At 33.4% G+C, this 16,168-nt stretch overlaps 3 protein-coding genes across 3 annotated transcripts; 1 reads left to right on the forward strand and 2 right to left on the reverse strand.

Moving 5' to 3' along the window:
• The first annotated feature begins 4,809 nt into the window (after window positions 1-4,809).
• On the forward strand, window positions 4,810-6,518 carry LOC18051033 (serine/threonine-protein kinase HT1). The gene is made up of 3 exons (XM_006449771.2): window positions 4,810-5,234; window positions 5,668-6,123; window positions 6,209-6,518. Exons 1-3 carry the CDS (start codon window positions 4,818-4,820, stop codon window positions 6,455-6,457), a joined length of 1,122 nt encoding a protein of 373 aa, XP_006449834.1. The 5' UTR covers window positions 4,810-4,817; the 3' UTR covers window positions 6,458-6,518.
• A 3,917-nt stretch (window positions 6,519-10,435) lies between these two features.
• LOC18051034 lies at window positions 10,436-11,475 on the reverse strand. Its single transcript, XM_006449772.2, has one exon. The coding sequence runs from the start codon at window positions 11,313-11,315 to the stop codon at window positions 10,641-10,643; it is 675 nt and encodes a 224-aa protein (XP_006449835.1). The 5' UTR covers window positions 11,316-11,475; the 3' UTR covers window positions 10,436-10,640.
• Window positions 11,476-12,624: 1,149 nt separating this feature from the next.
• On the reverse strand, window positions 12,625-14,905 carry LOC18051035 (probable carboxylesterase SOBER1-like). The gene is made up of 6 exons (XM_006449773.2): window positions 14,608-14,905; window positions 13,737-13,789; window positions 13,422-13,545; window positions 13,218-13,339; window positions 12,946-13,053; window positions 12,625-12,872 (listed from the first exon to the last, which is right to left on the reverse strand). The coding sequence occupies exons 1-6, from the start codon at window positions 14,861-14,863 to the stop codon at window positions 12,780-12,782; spliced, it is 756 nt and encodes a 251-aa protein (XP_006449836.1). The 5' UTR covers window positions 14,864-14,905; the 3' UTR covers window positions 12,625-12,779.
• Between the last annotated feature and the right edge of the window lie 1,263 nt (window positions 14,906-16,168).

Below are 16,168 nucleotides of genomic sequence, written 5' to 3' on the forward strand. Positions count from 1 at the left end.
TAATTTAAATTTTGTGTGGGTTTGAGTTTGGTAATGGCAAACCAGCTGCGGACGGTGCCCATTGCCATCCCTAGTTTTGAGCTCTTGTTCCTTGATATAGGGATGTGCAATGTATCCTTTCAATATCTTCTAACAATAATGTCAGCGCCATTCAAACTCTACTCCTCTTATCCATTTTTTAAAAATTTTATGGAGTGTGAATATTCGCATGTTTCATTCAATCATATTGTTCAATTAAACTGAAACTTCAATTATTTTTTGATAGGAAATTAAAACTTCAATTAAATAATATATTTTGACTCTTAACTTAGATTAGTAGTACTAAATTATAATTTGATTAATTAGTATACACATGATTAATAAAGTTCTTTCCTTTACTAATAATATTAATTTATTGAGATTTTATTATATATCTCAAAGGTTCAGTAGTGAAAACTAACATTATCTTTCTCACAAATGTGGATGGAAATATATATCTCCATATATTAATGTGAGGATAAATTTCTAAATTAATCTCAATAAATCTATAGACTTTATCATAAATACATGTGTTTGAGCTTCAAATAAACTTTTATATTGCAATATTAAACTTTAGATATGAATTTATATTTTAAAAGATACCCACATGCATCACCAAAAAAATTATTATTTGAGTACGTAGTGAGCATCCTCTTAGGTAGTAAATTTTTTGCTAGTTAAAGAATAATGCCGTGCGCTCATGTGTCTCGATCAAACTGATTAGAATCGGTCCCAAACGGAGGATGGCGTTGCAAGGAAATGGGTCCTATAAAAATGTAAAGATACCGTTTTCAGAAGATCTTCTGGGTATAACTATATCATTACACACTGCAAAATTTTTTAAAGAAAATGATAAATGAATCATAAGAGACAAATTGAGCGTAAGATAATCCAATCACAATCCAGGCCGCAATAAATTTTGGAGGGTAAGTGGGTCCACTGCAGCCCTTGTGGTGGATCAACGGTCCACATCGTTAGTAAGGACCTCCATGTATGTACACTGTGCACATGCAATGCCATGTCCCGAATCATGATCAGCTTGTGGTTGAATGGTGTAGATGGACCCAAACTTTTAAATACGAATCGGACGGTGAGTAATGAATCAAGTGGTGAGTAGTGATTGGCTGATACTACCAAGAGTAGTCGTTACGGAGGAGTTTGTTGTAATCGCGCCAATTTGTACGCGCTAGAACCCCCGGTTTAAGTGATCAAGGGCCAGTATGGAATTTTAACTCATTCAAGAGTCGGTGGTAGTGGTACGTGACAATCATTGCGAATCCAAGGTTACGGAAAGTGCAACGAAAGGACGAAATTATCCTTGCGGAGGAAAACAATTCGAGACTGCTTGTCAATTTAAATTCATTATTCTAATCTAAAAAAATGTTTCAAAAGAAAATCTGAAATAGAACGGACAAAATTTATATTAAATTACATTCGAACAGGAGAGCTTTTCTTTCTTTCTTTTTCTTTTTCTTTTGATGTTTCATTCTTCCTTTTTTCTTTTGATGAGGAGAGCTTGTTTGTTTATTATCTAAAGTTTAAATTTAGTTTTCCAAAACAAGATTTTGAGAATTTACTTTATTTATTATTTATAAATTTATGTTTAGTTATTAAATATTTACCAACAAATGGAGAAAGTAAACTTTTAAACTTCTGTTTAAATATGAAATTGTTTGAATAAAAATTTAATATTATCTTTCAAAAATACCCCGATTAAATATATTTATTGTTCATATAAAATAATCTTAACCACTTTTTGTTAAAGTAGCATTTTTGTTGTTATTATTATTATTATTATTTATGGACATATGACTGATCTTAAACATTCTTATGGAATATTTTACTGCAGTCATTATTGATCAATGGGTCATAATTAAAAAGTTAGGTCATAAGTTTCAATTATGGACCACAGATACTAAAAGGGTTATCTTGTCATGCAATGATTAGCTGGGAAACACTAAAGAATTGCATGGAATGCTAACCAAGATCTTGTTTAGGAAACACTTCCCGACTCGATTAATTTATTGTTATAGTCAATGAGATTGATGGAGTATTTAGAGACCCCATTTGAAATTTGCTTTCTGAAAATAATATGTCGTTGCCATCACTCTCAGATGTTGTCGTACGAGTAGGTGATGTTTTGTTTTCTCTTAAGTTTTTCACATAAGAACAAAAAACTTATGGAAAATCTTGTATTAGTGCGTAAACAATTCTTATGCCCTTCTCATTAAGGAACATGCAAAACGACTTGTTGAGTTGTCGTCTTGCTTTCTCTCTTCGTCACCATTGAAACTCGGAAATGTGTTGGCCGAAAGCAACAAAAATGGCTCAAATTTTATCACGTCACTAAAGACATAAGAAATGGGCCCAGTGGCTTTTGTAGAATCGAGACGGCCTAAAGTTCAGCCCAAGTTAAAGTTCGAGTCAGTTCCATTTCATCTGAAGGCCCAAAAAGTAGTCGAAGGCAACAGCCCTTACAGAAATGTAACTAGCTCCCGTTTTAAATTTCCCAGAAAAGAAAGAACAACCCTTAAGAGAATTTTGAAACTTGAATGGGAGTCGACCATTATTATGGTTTTAAGATAAAATAAAGCTACTTCGTTCGAGTCTCTTTCCTTGCATACGTAGGAGGAAAAAAAAAAAATTCAAATATTTAAATGGCTTGAAATGATCTCTCTCATTTGAGGTCAATCCTGAAAAATGGGGACAATAAAATGGTAGTAATTTGACTTCATTGGTGCAAGTTTTTGGGTAGTTGAAAGGCAAAAAGCAAACCACATCTTCTCTCAATCCTTCTCTTTGCACTTCCACTTGCACGTTGACATTCACTATATTAAATGGAGAAAAACAGACCCTTCAACTCTTTGACAGTAGTATTTATGTCTATATATCAAGTCATGTGTTGCTGAAAAGGATAAGCTCCGCCATCCTGCAACCAAATGCGTGGACTTAATTAGGGTCCCAAATAATTTAGCCTAACTTTCAAGGACGACAATGCATCAAATTTTCATTTGTTTTTATAAAATTTCCTTCTTTAATCCATGCTTATTAGTCGAGACTGGACTGCAGAGTACTTCCCTTTCAATTTTAGCACATTAATTACGAGAAAGAGCACATAGGCCCCATTTGTTTTTTTAAGGTTCAACAACTATATTTTTTAAGTTACAACACCAAAAATTATTATTTAAAAATCATATTTACTATCCACTATTTTAATTTCTTAAAATTATATTACCTCAATAGTTAATACCAACCATGACCTTAGCTTCCAAGCAAATAATCATGATGGGAAGTATGAAATTCAATAAAAAAGAAAAGAAAAGAAACGATACTCTTTGATCGTAGAATTGACACGCGAATATAAGATTATTCTATCTTTCAACGATTCCTCTACTCACAATGTATACCGTTTTCCAACAATTGCATGTTCCTGATTAGTTCGGAATAAAGTGATATATAGAGATAGCTTGAGCACGCATCCAGGGGTTAGAATTAGTTTTGCTCACTTGCCTTTTTCTTAAACTTACAATATAATAGAAATTTTTTTGTTAACATTATATGGATATATATACACATTAATAAGTGATTATTTGCCACTTGCTTGAGTCTTGAAGGTCCACTTGAAGATTTTGAGATTGATGAACTACAGCTAGCTGGTTTCTCAGTAAATCACATGCAGCTATAATAAACCCACTTGTGCCCCGATGCCTGAAATATCTTCTCATCGAACAGCACAACTTAAAAAGACTTTGATGATAGTAAATCTGTTGTTAATCGTAACCTTTTGATGATTAGATAACGACTGCACAATATATGAACGGACAGAGACTCCAATTTTGCAAGCAAAAAGCTTTAGAAACTAGGACATCGATTGCTTGCAAGCAAAGAATCTTGACTGTTAAAATTAGATCCAATTCAACATTTTTACCGACAGTATGAATTAGAATTGTAAAGAAAATCCCGCATGTTTAATCCGTAAAAGATTGATACGTCATATTTTATGGTCAATAAGTTGCCCACTTTTTCTATGCAAGATTTGCCCACGTGTGTATGCCACTTGTGTAACTTTAATTTATGGCCATTTTTAAGTGATGATTTTCAGAAGCATTACAGTTAAAGAAGGGCATAAATCCTGTTAAAGTTTCAAAGTAATGCAAAGTTTAGCTTATGATAAGAAATGAAATGAAACCATTGTCACTGTGGCCACTAATTAAGCATTAATGATGCAAAAAAAAAGAAACAAGAGAGTCTGAGAAAAAAGCTCCCTCTAAAAAGAAAGTCTTTGATTTTTAATTGAACCGAGAAATCACGAGACACCCCTGAAATGTCTGCTTTGAATTCATCTTTCTACTGCCAAACGACCTAATCTCTTCTTGATCCGATTAGGAAAAAGCCGTGAAAATATTACAACTCTTTTCTTTTCTGTGCTTTTTTTTGTTTTCCCCCTCCTTTTGGAAGTGTTTTCATTTCAATCTAAATCCTGTAACCATGAATCTGAATAATCTTTATTTCGTATCTTGCATCCTTTTGTTTTAATGAAAAATCCTCTGTTATGAGTTAAATAGGCTTTTGGAATATGGAAAGCTTGCAAAAGCTATCTGGGGTTGCTTGGATTCTGTCATTGTTTTAAAACATTCATGAAAACTTATTTGTTTTCTCCATATTTTTATAGGCCTAATGTTTTTGAATCAGTTCATGCACTTTCTAAAATCAATTCACACATTCAGAAGGAAAACTCCTTGTGACTGTTTGTTTTGATAGTTCTAAGTAAACATTTAACATAAGGGCTAATTAATACAATGGCTACCTCATGTTTCAATGCATTTCGGCTTCGAAAATCGAAGAGCAAAAGGGTATCAGTGCCTTCGTCATCAAAATCCCAGTTAAATTCTGATACGGAGAACTTGGAGAAGAAAAGATTTGATAGCCTGGAGTCTTGGTCAATGATTTTGGACTCAGAAAATGTGGAGACTTGGGAAGTATCAAAGGAAGATCAAGAGGAATGGACGGCTGATCTTTCTCAGTTGTTTATCGGTAACAAGTTTGCTTCTGGGGCTCATAGTAGAATTTATCGAGGGATTTATAAGCAAAGAGCTGTTGCTGTGAAAATGGTGAGGATCCCAAATCAAATAGAGGAGACTAGAGCCAAGCTAGAGCAGCAGTTTAAGTCCGAAGTTGCCTTGCTTTCACGACTTTTTCATCCCAATATAGTTCAGGTAAGATTTTGTAATTTTGTAAATAGTACTGCTACTTAATTAGCACAAAATTTTAGAAAAAGACAAAAGCTTTTTTTTTTTTAATTCATCCCAATATAGTTCAACCAATCTTTATTTTTTCTATTTTTATTAACAATTGTGACGGTTGTTAAATATATAGTGGGCTTTTTCATTTTGTCATATTTGGTTCCATTTGATATGCCAAAGAGAGAGTAATCTTGTGACGTTAAATCCTAGTAAAATTTCAGGAATTTTCCTATATCTCATGTATCTTTGAGCAATCTAGTGATTGCCTTTGTCCGGTTTTATGTTCCGCCTGTTGAATGCCATGTAGACAAGAAATTAAACCAAAATTTAACCCTATTTTAGGGAATATAACTTACCTAATGAGAGATATTTCTTGGCCAAGATTAGTGAACCGTCTTCATTACAGTTTATTGCAGCTTGTAAAAAGCCCCCAGTGTATTGTATCATCACTGAATACATGTCGCAAGGGACTCTGAGGATGTATCTCAACAAAAAAGAGCCATACTCGCTTTCGACGGAAACGGTTTTGAGGTTAGCTCTAGACATTTCCCGAGGAATGGAGTATCTTCATTCACAAGGAGTGATCCACAGAGACCTCAAGTCAAATAATTTGCTTCTAAACGATGATATGCGAGTTAAGGTAGCAGATTTTGGCACATCTTGCCTTGAAACACAGTGCCGCGAGACCAAAGGCAACATGGGAACTTATCGCTGGATGGCACCCGAAATGATTAAAGAGAAACCCTACACCCGAAAAGTTGATGTTTATAGCTTCGGAATTGTCCTGTGGGAGCTCACTACAGCTTTGCTTCCTTTCCAAGGCATGACCCCAGTGCAGGCTGCATTTGCCGTAGCTGAGAAGGTATCGTATTAGCGTCGGCATATTTTACCCAAAAGCTCGGACATTAATTTGGCTTTTCTAATACATGCAATTTTTTGTGGAACAGAATGAGCGGCCTCCGCTGCCGGCTAGCTGTCAGCCAGCTCTAGCACATCTAATAAGGCGTTGCTGGGCGGCAAATCCATCAAAGCGTCCAGATTTCAGTGACATTGTTTCAGCACTAGAGAAATACGATGAGTGTGCGAAAGAAGGGCTTCCTCTTACTTCACATTCAGGACTTGTGAGCCGCAATCTGATTCTTGAACGCTTGAAAGGCTGTGTCTCTATGGGCTCCTCTGTACCTGTACATGCCTGACTACACTGTTACAAAAGGTATTGCCATTGTGGCCGCACTAGTAAATATTATATCAGTTCATAATAATCCGTACATATTTTTTAGTTAAAATATTTATCTAATGTAATTGTATTCGTGTGGAAATATCTAAGGTCAGTTGCTGGCATATCAATGTGGTGACATTGGATTATTGATTTGGATTTGGGCACTGAAGCCACCATTACCATTCGATGTATTCCTATTGCAAAAGTAACCAATTTTTATTGTTTGATTTTCAGTAAAGCAACAATGAAACACAAATGGTTCAGTTAAATTATATGTTCATGTTATTTGCATAGTTTCTTAGATCATCTATGCAGGAGATATCGAATTGTGGATCCAATACCCTCTAGTTCTGAGCCGGTATGCTTTCTGACCGTCTTCAATGTACACAAGAGTTGTATCTTCAATCCCTTGTTTAATGATCATCTTTAACACTTTTGTATGCATTTAATTTACTGTTTGTTTTGATTTTGTCCAAAAATTTTTATACCATTCCATTGAGATCTTTGGAGATTAGCTGACTTTAATTGCATCATATGGAGTCGTTTTTCATAGACGATTTCAAATATTCAACCCTATAGGTGAAAGGAAAAAAAGAGGAATCTTCACCTAATACAACCATTAGTCAACTTTAATTATTGGTCATTATATATGCTTGTCACCGAAAATTTATGTCAAGCTCAAATAATGCCGTGCCTATTAAAGTTACGATCACATCAAATGAGTTTATTCAATGAGTTTTCTATCTGCAGCTTCACAATTAGTGATTCTATTACACAAAAAAAACATTATAGTAAAAGTTGCAGGACGCTTGAGTCGTTGATGTGATCTGGTAATATATTGGTTTATAGGGTTGCCCTTTCCAGAATTTAGTTTTATATAATGAAGAGGAGCTCAAGATTCAGAAACTTAGGTTGAATTTGAGAAAGTTCAAAGTCGGGTTGGCAAAAAAATTCAAGTCCGATATGAATACGCACATTCAAAGATGTTGAGTCGGATGCTAAAAATTAAGATTTGAGCGGATCCGAATCCAGATGCAATTGCATTCGAAAAATTGAATATCTAGATCCGCATTATTTTTTAATTAAATTATTTCTTAGATTAAAATTAAATTAAAAAATAAGTTAAATGAAAAGAAAAATCAAACATATGTGAATTTGTGGTGGTGTTTTTTATTTGTGGTTTTTTTAAATGGAATTTATGTGGATTTGTATTGTTTTTATTTGTGTATTTGTGGTGGTGTTAGACTTGAATTTATGTTATTCTTGATGTTTGATTTATGTTGTGGTATTTTTAATTGTGAATTTATAGTATTGTTGTAGGTTATTTAGACATTGATTTGTTGATTGATGAATTATGATTGGTATTTACTTGATTTTATTAAGTAAATTTATTAAATTTTAAATTATATTTAAATTTAATATTATTCAGATCCAGATATTCAAAAAATTTACTCACAATCTGCACAGTGCATCTATATTTTTTACAAATTCAAGCAGATCGGAATCTCAAAACATCTCTAAGCTGAATAGAAGCTGCCATAAGAAGAACAAAGTTTTCGCGGAGCGCTTTTGTCTTAATGTTGAGGAACTTATCAAAATTAAAATATATTGATTCCCACCGCACAAAATAGTCAAACGTATTTCATTTTTGGTGTCTATTATTTGCGAATTCAAATTTCAAAGTTTTAATGCTTCGTAGGCGTAGCCCAAAATTCGCAGGCCCACATTGCGCGTTTTAGAATATTAATTAGCAAAACCAATTTCAGTTTAGATTTACAAAAAAATAAAAAAAAATTTATATTGATGAATTATGACTGGTGTCCTCTCAATTTTATTATTTCATAATTAATGTGTGTGATAGGTTCATAAAACCTTTTGTAACGAGTGATACGTTACAATCTAATTTCGGACGCTAGATCAGAATATATATATATATATATATGTATTATAGAAGTCTTTTTCTCAACGTAGATGTTGGGGTAAGGCAAAATGCAAAATGAATCGGATTGGGTTTAGAAAAGAGGGAACTCATCTTGACTCCAGCAAATCGGGAAACGCGTTTAATCTTACAGAAAATGAGATAATGATAATGAACTCTCAATTGAAATGCTTTGCAGCAACAAGAGGGGGCAGGCAATTGTGGCAGCAGCCAGCAGAGTCACCGAGACCTGAGCCAATTGTCTGATTTGTCTCCTTTTTCTGTATTCATTGTCCACCAAAAAGTAGGGGAGAATTCGCTTCTTTTTTTTTTTTAATAATAATAATAATAATAATAATAATGTATTTGGGGTGCGGGTAACTTACATTTAATTTAGAAGTGTTATATAACAAAAAAATTTAAGACGTACATTTAATAAAACAACACATAAATTATTAAATATAATTCATGAATTAATGTAGGCTACGTAACTTAGCATCACCCAAATATTATGTTAAAAAAAGGGGGGGTGAGAATAGATAAAGACATGATGGCATGGGGAGATGGGGGGGGGGGGGGGGTTGCAAAATTTCATAAAAGAAATATAAAATTAAAAGATATTCTGCTCCTTTTTGGACTCAAATCACTTAAACACCCTTTCTTCCACTTTGATCAACTAATTTTTATTATTAAAATCGACTGTTCCCATCAACTTTCCTTGCATGACCAAACCCAACGCCACCTGACTTACCACTCTACCATTATTATTAATATAAAATGCAACAAATCATAGATTGAAGAAGACAAAAGACTACACTACTAACGCTCGTTAAAATTTTTTTTAAATAAATAAATAAATGATACAAGCAACTAAGCAACTAAGCAAGCATGCACGGAAAGAATTCTTTGGATTTATTGATAAAATTTTGGAGGGGTAGTATAGTCAAATCGGATGAACTTATGGAGAAATTATGGAGAGCATAAATGCCTTGCTTGGGGAATAACGAAAAGAAGTTTGGACGGGAGTGGTGAGTGGGGGCATCTTTATGGACCCTTTGCTCTAATCGAAGGCCCTTGCTTTTGCCGACCTCGTTTTTTGCGACACCTATTATTCCTCCGACCATGACCAAAATACCCTCCGTGTCCAGCCTCAAAATTAGTTCTAGCCCACTGACAAACGACGTCGTGGTAGAACCACACAAGTCCTTTCCTTTCTTACAGGAATGCGTTTTTTTATTGGTTATAGATACATTGAATCACGAATCTCAATTGAATCACCAATTTTAACCACACACGTGTAATTACGTACATCAAATAACAAATAATAAAAAATAAAAAATTTATTATGATTTTTAATAGTGTGTTTATAAAAAGTGCTATGTCTTAAGACTTAAGGCGAATCCAAAATAAATGTTTTTTTTTTTTACATGCCTTCCCTGCCTCATTAAGAAGATAGATATAATTATAAGCTAAATGTTATGTTAAAATTAATGTAACATATACATTCAATAATAACCACAACATAAATTATATAAATTTATTATTTATATAACAATAATAACCACAACATAAATTATATAAATTTATTATTTATATAATTATTATTAAATATTGAGTGTGTATGTTACATTAATTGTAACATAAAAACTCCCTAATTATAATTATAGTTGCATGAGATAGAAAAATAACGGAAAAACAGTTTTCAGTTTCTTTCTTTCTTTATCTGGGTTAGTGGGGTTTCCATTTGTATATTGTTTCCAAAAACCATACCATTGCCTTAAAAAGCACCAATTTTTAAGTTTTAACATTTTTGAACTCATCTGGTAAACTAGCCCTAATCAAAGTGGGGTGGCTATTCAGAAACGATTCTACTTTGAAAAGCCAAAACGCAAAATCATAGAGAGAAACTAGCATCAATAATTGAGTTGATTTTACATAAAAAAAAAAAACAAAAATATCTTGTATGAATAATAAGTACGAAGGCTAATATAAAATTTGGATTAAAAAAAAAAACATATGAAGGTAGCTAGAAAGAAATATTGACGGATGTTTTTGTTGATCCAGAACCAGTAAATTATACTATTAACTGATGCTTCAAAATTAAACTACCCATGTTTACATAGTAAAAGGGTAATACTCATATACAAAAAGCAAAGACGAAGAAGAAGAAGAAGAAAAACAAAATTAAAACTAAGCCCACCTGTTTAATTAATCAATTATTCTTAAAATGAAGAATATTAGATCATGAACTCCAAACACCCCAAAATCTTTCTCCGATGAAACTAACAAAGCTCCTCACTGAACCTTTCCCTTCTTCCTCTTCTTCTTCTTCTTCTCCTTTATTATTACAATCCTCATGATCATCACCATCTCTATTTTCTCCAAAAGACTCTGACTCAGCTGCCAACAACTGCTGATCCTGCAACTGGTCATCATTTTTCTTATGATCAGTTCCAGAACCTCTCTTTTTCTTATCTTTCTTGCTGTTCTTGACTTTCCTGTTATTGTGCGACATCTCATGATCTTCAAAAGCATCGATGATTTCATGTATCAGTTGCCTGTTTGGTGAAGCATCCCACTTGACCCAGTAACTCATATAACACCTAAAACAATCACAAGTAAACAGAGGAGGATGATCATTGTTATTGTTACCAGCAGTACTGCTTTTGCTTTTAGCAAGTGAAACGCCGCCGCTCTTTTGCTGGTTGCTTTTGCGTTGACCCTGAAAGCTGCTGCTGCCGCGGCCGCCGCCGCTGCTGTTGTTGTTAGAGCAGGAGATAAGATAAGCTAAGACTTCTCTGTCTTCAGATGACAGAGCTGCTGTGAGGGTGAGGATGGCGGCTGGAAGAAAGGACAGGTGGTCTGATATGATTGGTGGCGATGGATGAACCGCGCCTTTGCGGTACAGCTTCTTCATAGTTGATGCTTGGAATTCAGATGCTTATTCCTTTCTCTTTTGAGACTTGAGACAGACAAGCTTATCTTATCAAACTCTGAGAGAGAGAGAGAGAGAGAGAAACAAGAGACTGGGCGGCTTGGAGTTTGGACTTTTGAAAGGGTGATGAGCTTTTATTAATTTTATTCTTCTGATTACTAATTATCACACAACTCCCTGTGATTTCTAAAATCGAAAATATTCACTCGGTCCATGTTCTGTGTCTGTGTGTGTGCATATGTATCTTGTTTCAAAGTTGTTCTAACCCACAAATTTATATATACACTTGTATCATCATTATACTCAAGCCTTTTCATTTATTAAATATAATAATTCTCTTAAACCATTTATCTTTTCTCTAATATAGTTTAGTGAAAAAGATATTTTTTTTCTTTTAATATTACATTACAAATCTATTCTATTTGTAATTTATAGAACTACTAACATATTTAAACTTAGAACAAACTAAACCCACTTTTAAATATTTAGAATAAAATTAACTCCACATTAATAGGCCAATAATTTAATCATCAAAATTTTATTTATTTAATTGCTAGAATTAAATAAATAGGATATCTAGATTTTTCAATGGTTTCTGATATACATGAGCTTAAGATAAATGGTAAACATGTGGAGCTATTTGTTTTTTTCATATAAATTATAGGGATGACCATGAGAATTTTTGTATTGTTGGGGTCAATGACATAGATTCAGGGAACGATGAGGGTGCTAAAGTGAGTCCTCACAGATGATACACAGACACTCGATCATAGTAGTGAGTGAATTGTATTCGCGGGTTTGTTGTTTATGCAGTTTGCAGGGTTGGTGGGAGTGCAGTGATGTGATTGGACCTACTACCATGATTTGTCTCTGTCTCTCTCTCTCTTAAAAGGAGTCCCCTCCTTTATACGTCAAAGTTTCAATTAGGGTTTGGTGAGACTGGTCATTGGTCAGCCTCTGGCAGCTGAGCTTGGGCTTATCTTTGACTCATTAAGGTCCAGTTTTCACTCTCTTTGTAGTTTGTATCGTTTAGGATTAAGCCATCTGGCCACTATAAATAAGAATCAACAACCTGAGACTTTCTAATGTACACAGTGCATGATATTGATGAATTGTGTCACTTTCTTTGATTTAGTACCCTGCTTGCTGCTTCCGACGTAAATGTACCGAGTGAAATTAACTAATGGCAAGGTGGTTGCAAAGCAAAGAAAACTGGGTTGAATTTCATATTAGTGTGAAATAATCCCTCAAATAAGGAAGGACAAAACTCAGTTGATTCAACAACAGAAAATAGAGCAATTGAAGTTCATATTATAACACCAGAATATGGATAATATCTGAGCACGTTTTGTTTATCCCATTCAGTATCACCAATCAATGATCAACTGATCAACTCCAAGTAGCTGAAAGAATGATCAGGCATAATTTCAACAATACTCAAAACAGCTAGGAAGAACTACAGCTCATATGAGTCTTGATCCATGATTCAAGGTTCTGGAGCTCCTCATTACTTATAGAGTGGCCAAGACCAGGATAAGCCTGCCAAATTGTAGATATAACTGTTTACCTATCATTAAATCAAGAGAGAATGAGATTATGCTGTATCTATTACCTTAAACTCACAGCTTATGCCAGCTTGCTCAAGGAAAGGTGGACCTGCTTGTCCAGCTTCAAACAATACTGTTCTGTCAGCCATTCCATGAGACCACAAAATCGGTGTCTGCAATAGATTTCAGATCTTAACCCATTAAACCATGAAAAAGCATGGCATCACATAAGTACAACTGAGGATACCAAGTAAAGTCCAGTGAAAAACACGTCTGCTAACTTCAAAATGATAACAAAACTGTTACTGGATAGCATTGGTGTCATTGAAAGAAGCACCTTTTTTGCATCTGATGTAAATTGATCAATCAGAGAAGCATTAAAAGGAACCCATCCACTAAAAATTGCACCTCCTCCAAGTTTTCTTGGGTATAACAGAACACTAGCCAAAGTTAAGGCACCTACAGAAGATAGTCTTCATATAAGAGGCAATAAAAATAGCAAACCAGCAATTCCTTTTTTCTGCATGTGTGAAAGAAAGACCTCCTTGACTAAATCCACAGACGAAAACATTATTAGGATCTATCCCAGCAGCTACTCCCTTGTCTATCATTGCATGCACATTTTGAACTGCTTTCAGCAAACTAGATTCATCTTTCGGAGAACTCTGATACAAATAAGCAACACAAAACTCAAACAAATTTAATAATGATTCGTCTTGTCACCATCAATACTGTTCAACAAAAATCTAGGAAAAGCACAACGGAATTCAACATTTCAATATTAGAAGACATGGATTATCGAATAAAATAGAGGCTCTTCATATAACTTCCAACAGAAAGAGCTGCAACGACTTACAGCAGTCACAGGAATCTCATGAATGTCAAACCATGAAGGCATCACAGCACCATCTACAAAAGAGAAGTAAATTAGTAGTTCAAGGCATTGCATGGAGAGAAAAGGCTAAACATCCTTGTCAGGATAACAATATGACTAAACATTAACTTAACATAGTTGAAGTGAAAGGTCTTGAACTTTACACAATGAAGGTCAGTGTAATGCAAATTAGTAATATAAGTACAAAGTATTATTTGTCTTAGGTGTAAGGAGCAACAAATGATACTGCAAAGGATACAATAAACAACAACAACGTCAAAGATGATAAAGACACCAGGATAGGCAAAGTAATAGAGTTACAGCTTAACGCTTACTATGAAAAGTTGTTGAGTTTGCCAATTGCCACCAACAAATGTAAAAATTTATAGATTAAAAAAAGTATGTGACCTTGGCATAAAAATCACGTGATTGGAATTCTATCATGATTAAGACTGAGTAAGATGCTAACCATCAACAGACACAAAATTTGAGAGGTCCATATAGCTCAAATTGTCTACATTAACAACAAAAACCGCATCATAAAGAAAAGATTGCACATAAAAAGCACCTCCAAAAACCAAACCTAAAAAACTAGGATAATTGTGCCATTAAGTAATCTGATCTACAAATTCAACATACTAAGTAATTTTCGGATCAAAAAGCCATAGGTGTTAAACATATTATTTTGCATCAAGGAACGAAAACAACACTTTTACTGCTCTTTCCACTTCACTTATGACTTGACCACTGGCAATTTCTCAAATCACCAAAAGAAAAATAACTAAAACAAACCAAAACCCATGTAAAAAAAATCCACAATGGTAGAAATTGAAATATATAAATAAGTACTTACAGTTACAAGTAACAGGGTTGTTAGGAGCAGAAGGGAAGGACCATTTGGTGAGTTTAAACTCAGGAGAAGTGAAGAGAGTTTTGATGGGTTCATTGGCTGGACCCGAGTCACCCAAGCCATGGAGCCACAATATAAAGTTTCGAGCCATGGGATTTTGTTCGTGTGAATACGATGAACTCGGCCAGAAAAATAGAATGAATATAATGGTGCCGCTCAAAATCACCGTAAATAGAACGATCGGTTTCGTCAATAACATCGATTCATCCCTGCATTTCTGGTCTTGTTTCTTTTATTCTTGCAAGACTCGAGATACGCCCGCTTTATATGAATTCTTGGTCCGTTTCATATGTTTTCTTGTTCGGTTGTTCCTGCAGGCCCACAGCGGCCCAATTAGTTCTTCTACAAATTGGACACGATTGGGGCTGCAGTTTCGTCAGTAACATTCCCCATTTATTTATTACATTTTCTATTGTTATTAGTTTACCTTCATATCAGATTTTCAGGGGTGTAACTGCTACACCGGCCTAAATTAAAAATTAAAAATCTAAACATGAAAATTTCTGCTAGACAGTAAGGTTGGGATTATTTGTAGTCTAAATTTGCTCTTAACATTCTATTAGTCTACACGTTCATTTAATAAATTTTAAAGAATAATTTTTACTCTTTACGCTCTTTCAAATGTCAAAATTATCCATAATTAAGATCATTCCATTAACTTAATTATTTGATTTTTATTTTTTCCTCAAAATTCCACTTTTTCTATTTTACAATTAATTATAAGATAAAAACTTGTTTAGTCCCTATATTATGATGTTAGTGCCCATTTAATCCTTATATTTTTTAAAACACCTCAAAACATCCCTGCTGCTAAATATTGACACTCATGTCATTATTTTTTTATTCTTTTTAACTTACTTTTACAATATTACACTCTTCCAATAATGTTTCTTTTTTGAATATTAATAAAAAATTAGATTATCAAATTAAACTCAAAAATTAATATATATATATATATATATATATATATATATATATTAATTTTTGTGAAAGCTCACGTATGTCTAAAAAATTAATATTGTAAAAAATTACATTATCAATTTTTTTAGAAAAATTAATATTTTAACTCAAGAGAGTGTTCCACAAAAATTAATATATATTTTTTATTTTATTTTTTGGTGTTAAACTAATAATATTTTCTTTTAATAATGTCTAAAAAATATTATAATAGGATAATATTGTAAAAATAAGTTAAAAGGAACAAAAGATAATGGCAAGAGTGTCAATAATTTAATGGTAGTGATGGTTTGAGGTATTTTTAAAAATATATGGACTAAACGAGATTTTACCCTTAATTATATAACAACCTATTTAAAGGAGAATTGTAGAGCAGTAGTAGACAGCGCATTGAATGTGAAATCATAGTAAAAAATAATAATAACAATAATAAATAAAGTAAATAAAGGAAGAATAATTTTTTTTTTGTCAGTTTCCCAATATAATAATCATAAAGATAAAAATGTTTGAGATTATTAACGTGGTCTTCCATTATCTTTACACAATC

This window comes from Citrus clementina, unplaced genomic scaffold, assembly GCF_000493195.1.
Source record: "Citrus clementina cultivar Clemenules unplaced genomic scaffold, Citrus_clementina_v1.0 scaffold_2, whole genome shotgun sequence".
NCBI classification, from domain to species: Eukaryota; Viridiplantae; Streptophyta; class Magnoliopsida; order Sapindales; family Rutaceae; genus Citrus; species Citrus x clementina.